Below are 4,875 nucleotides of genomic sequence, written 5' to 3'. Positions count from 1 at the left end.
GGGGGGGGGGGGCCAAGAACTAAACCACCTGGAGCTTCCCAGCCCATCCACTCAGCTCTGTATTTGGAGATGGTGACCACTTGGAGAAGACATCCCTCTTGCCTTAGTGCCCCAAGCAGGACCCTGAGTCTCTCCCGACAGCAGGGGATGGACTCCCATGGGCTGTGTGAGGTCCAGAAGGGGTTGAGTCCGGGGGCTCAGAACTCCAGTTCACAAAGCATGTGCCTTGCTCCCCATCCACCTCCACCCACGTGCGGGACACCTGCCCAGGTGGCCTTCGGCCCAGCCCATGTGTGGCCACGGCACCTGGTCATGAACTTGCAGATGAACCGAACAACGCTGTTGTCATTTTTCTCAAAGTAATGGGCACCCTCTTCCTCACCGCTCGCTTTCTCTTTTCAATAATGAGGACCAGAATGGGAAAGGCCCCCAGCTGCAAGGACCCCTGGGGATGAGGGGAGGAGCCTGAGCTGCAGGAGAGACAGCCCAGTCTCAGAAACACACTCACCCTGGAGGGTTTCCGTCGCTGACAACAGCCCAGTCCACACAGCCCAGAGCCCCAGGTCCTAGATACTCCATCTGTGGAGGGCCGCCCAGTCCTCGTGCCCTCGTGGCAGGTGGGGAAGAGCAGGCACTCATCAGGGTGGGGCCGCACACCTCCCACACTCCGAGCCTCCCCAGGGATACCCCTTGTGCAGGGCCCAAGCCCAGTACCAGCTCCCAGGACCCCTTGCCCTCCAGGCCAGCGTAGCGCCCTTCCCGAATCCCTGAGTGTCCCGTGTCTACGCCAGCATGACAGGAGCCTGCTACCCAGCAGTTCCTGCCCAGCTTCATCCTGGTCCTGGGCAGGTGCCCTTCCATTTTTTAATCACTTGAAACAGCGGCCGAGGACGGAGACGGGCCGTGCAGAACCCCAGCTCTGAGGGTCTAGTGATAGAGAAGGGCAGGCTGCCATCGGAGGGGGCTGGGGGCATCAGGGATGGCAGGGGGCCAGAGCCACTGGAACCAAGTTGCTGCCTCAGGACATCTGTGGTCAGCTCCCCCTGTGTCATTTCAGGCCGGAAGTCCAGGACCTAGATGGCACCTCCCAGTGCCCGGGCCTGGCCATCAGGAAGCCAGAGGACGTGGAGGAGGAGGAGGAGGAGGAGCTGGAGGAGGATGATGACAGCCTGGCAGGGAAGTCACAGGATGACACCGCATCCCCCACACCCGAGCCTCAGGGTGCCTATGAGGACGATGAGGATGAGGAGCCACCCACCTCCCTGGCCGTGGGCTTTGACCACACCCGAAGGTGGGCACCTGCCCTCTGTGGGCCCCAAGTGCTTGGGCCCCGGGCAGGGAGATGGGCAAGCACCGAGGGGGTGACCTCACTCCCACACCGTCCACCCTGCCAGCGGGGTTCTCTCCTTCCCAGTAGGTGTTTCCACTGCAAGGACTTCTGTGCACAGGTCAGGGTGAGACCGGGCCCCAAACTCACACACACATGCACACATACCTGCACACACATGCACACAATGCACATGTACATACATGTACACATGTGGACATGTGCACGTGTACACACAGGCACGTGTGTGCGTGCGTACATATGTGAACACCACATGTGCAACTGTGTGCACACCCTCGCCCGTGTGGGCACATGTGTATACATGTGCACACATACACACTGTGGGCACATTTGCACATACATGTGTGAACACCACATGTGCAACTGTATGCACACCCTCGCCCGTGTGGGCACATGTGTATACATGTACACACATGAAGGTGCATGTTTATACACATCTGTGTATACATGTGCATGCGCACACATGCTTCACCCAGTCCAGAAGCAGAGCAAGGCAGGCAAAGGCTGAGAAGGAGCTGATCAGGGACCCGTGGGTGATCTCCAGCCCCGCAGAACCAGGAGTAGTGACGTCTGTCTTCAACAGGCTGTGGGTGGGGGTTGAGCACCAATGATTTTGAAAGCTGGCAGAGGAGAGCCTCTCCTGCTGCGTCCCCACTGCTCACCGCCTACATTCAGCACCGGTGATGCCACCAGCATTCAAGGTCCTCCTGGGGGTGGCTGGCAGATCCTGCGGGCCCTTCGGAGATGGCCCACTTCCTCCCACTCTGGACCCTGAGAGTGGGCCCCCCAGAACAACCCAGATTTCGGGAACCAAGACCTCTGCCCTGCTCCCAGCCTGTGCTCTGTGCCCAGGGACCCGGCGCCCTGCCTGTGCTCGCAGTGTGTGTGCACGCACGGACCTCCTGTGTCCTCCATCACTTTCCTGTATCTGTGTGGCTTCTGTCCACGTGTCCATGTGTCCGTGTGTCTGTCTCCTGTGCATGTGGCTCGTGGAGACGCTGTGGTGTGCATGCAGGCACGGAGCTGGCCATGGGGCTTCAGAGAGGCGGCCGAGGCCAGACAGGCTGACAGCAGGCCCCTCTCCGGTCATTGGTGCAGGTGTGTTGAGGAGCCACCAGGCGGTCTCTTAGCTTTGGAGCCGATGCCGACTTTTGGGAAGGGGCTGGATCTCCGCAGAACAGCTGAGGAAACGTTTGAAGTTAAAGATGTGCTTAATTCTACCTTAGATTCTGAGACTTTAAAACAGACCCTGTACAGGCAGGCTAAGAACCAGGTAGGTACCTACCAGAGCCTGCCCCCGACCTTCCCCAGGCTGGATGGCAGGCCCCAGCTGTGCCTCCCCGACCAGGGACCACCTCCCTTCTCTCTGTGGCCGTCCCATGTCTGCATGGGGGACACCCAGGACTCCAGCCCTCCCATGCCCATTGCTTTGGCTAGAGAGACCCCCAAATGATTCCCTTTCCATGAAAGCAAGGGTGGGGAGAGGTTGAGAGCAGATGAACGAGAGCCAGACCCTCACAAGGGCGCTCCCCCAGTCCCTCAGTGATCCTGGACATGAGGGTCCTGGCCCTCATATACCCGGAGGGTGGTATCCACTGGCAGTGCCCTCGTGGCTGCACTGGCCTCCCTCTGCCTCTGCCCAAGCAGGAGTGATGGTAGCCCAGGGTCCTCTCGAGGGACGCTCCCCCGTCGGGGTCACGGGCTCCAAGCTGCAACTATGGCGAGTCAGCAGGGCACAGGCTGGCCGGCATGACTCACCCTCAGCCTAGGGGCTGCAGGACCCTGCTTATTTTCAGCTTGGGGGACTTGGGGTTCCACTCAGCTCTCCGCAGCTCACCCAAGTCTGAGCAAAAACCGTCTGCGTGTCTGTCTTCGTCTCTTTACTAATCCTGTCCAGAGTGTGAAATTGGGTGGACACACCCCACCCCACCTGCTCTGAGCGGCCCTGGGTCCCATCCACTCGTGCTCTGGGGGCCAAGCTGGGCTCTGGGCCAGAGGCACGTCTGCTCTCAGCTCAGAAATGCTGCACACCACGTCCCTGAAATGGCTCTGTGCCACCACCACGGTCATCCACACTGGACAGGGCCCACCAGGCAGGGCCTGCGCCTCCTTGATGGGGTCTCAGCAGTAACCACCAGCACCCTGGTCCCCCTGAAAAGCATGCTTGCCTGTGAATCCATGCTGATCACCAGGGATGTAGGGGCACCTGCGAGGGCGGATGTGCCCCAGAGAGGCTGAGGGTTTTAGTGGCCCTCTGCAAAGATGCCTCCTCTGCAGGCCAGCCCCCAACACCTTTGCCCCCGCCTCACCTCTGGGTCTGAGGTCAGTGGGAGGGGGTGGGAGGCCGGGAGGGCATGGGCTGGCCTGGGGTCTACAGGACCCACCCCACACCACTCACCTGCACTCCTGTGTGTGCCCTCCCCTCCACCCAGGCGTATGCAATGATGCTGTCCCTTTCCGAGGACACTCCTCTCCACGCCTCTTCCCAGGGCCCTCTGGACGCTTGGCTGAACATCGCGGGAGCCACGCCAGAGTCTGGAGCCTTTAACCCCATCAACCACCTCTGACTGGCCTGAGAGGGGCTGGGGTCAGAGTCCAAGTGAGGCCACCAGGGCCCCCGACTTCCCAACAGAAATCTCCATGGCAGAAGACGGAGGCAAGGGCCTTGGGAGCCTGTGCGGCCTGGGGCCGAGGAGACCCCTCCTTGTCACCTGTATCTGACCACTCCTCCACATCTGTTCCCCTCTCCATGGTCCAACTCTGACTTTTGCAATGAAAACTCAGAACCCGGCCTCCTTGGAGCCATCATAGGGTTTCACTGGCTCCAAGCATCAGTCTTGAGAACAGCCTTCAGTTGGTACAGCTCACTCTATCCGGGCACAGCACTGGGGGCTGCCTCACAGAGTCAACCCCATGGGCAAGGACGGGGTTTGAACCCCACACCGAGGCTGGTGGGCCTCTCCCAGGCGCCGTGTGGCATCTAGGGAGGGAATGGACATCTGGGCGTGCTCTAAGGAGGGAATCGCCCTGACAATTTTTATAAAGAAAATGACAAGAATGATCCTTTTGGTAATCTTATTGACGACAGAGTCTATTTAAGCATGTGGTTTTAAAAATAGACAGTATTTTTTAAAAAAAAAATCACAAAGTGACTTGCAAATTGTTTTTTAAAAGTAATTTTGCATTGCTTTGAAATCTCAGCTTCTTTGCAAACCCAAACCTGCCTGGGACCCAGCCCTGCGTTTGGGGGTGTTCTTTATACTGTAGATAATGGAGAGATTTTCTATCCCTGACTGTGTTTGTAAAGCCAAGGTGATTCTGGGCACCCCGCCCCCAGAACCGAGGGGCGGAGCCCACTCCCGGGAGCAGTTTGAGACTGTACCTGGAATCAGATACGATGTCCTGGGCTGGCCCAAGGCTGGGACTCAGAGATGTGCCTGTCATTGTGTGACATGGGATTCGTGCCCGCGTCCCCCACCCAGAGGGAGGTCGGAGCAGGGACTTGGTCCCCAGCGCAGAAGTGGCCA

General features: G+C 59.1%; 1 protein-coding gene across 1 annotated transcript in view; it reads left to right on the top strand.

The window, feature by feature from the left end:
• The window catches only part of PRDM16 (PR domain containing 16), a 315,916-nt gene extending 311,041 nt beyond the window's left edge, over positions 1-4,875 (top strand). Inside the window, exons 17-19 of the mRNA XM_010849972.1 lie at positions 1,058-1,291; positions 2,447-2,621; positions 3,781-4,875. Coding sequence (XP_010848274.1) covers positions 1,058-1,291; positions 2,447-2,621; positions 3,781-3,915 — 544 coding nt within the window. The 3' untranslated portion in view covers positions 3,916-4,875. The remainder of the gene's footprint in view (positions 1-1,057; positions 1,292-2,446; positions 2,622-3,780) is intronic.

Source organism: Bison bison, unplaced genomic scaffold (assembly GCF_000754665.1).
Source record: "Bison bison bison isolate TAMUID 2011002044 unplaced genomic scaffold, Bison_UMD1.0 scf7180017864289, whole genome shotgun sequence".
Lineage (NCBI taxonomy): Eukaryota > Metazoa > Chordata > Mammalia > Artiodactyla > Bovidae > Bison > Bison bison.
Note: the sequence above shows the minus strand (reverse complement) of the source record. Positions and strands in the feature narration are given on the sequence as shown.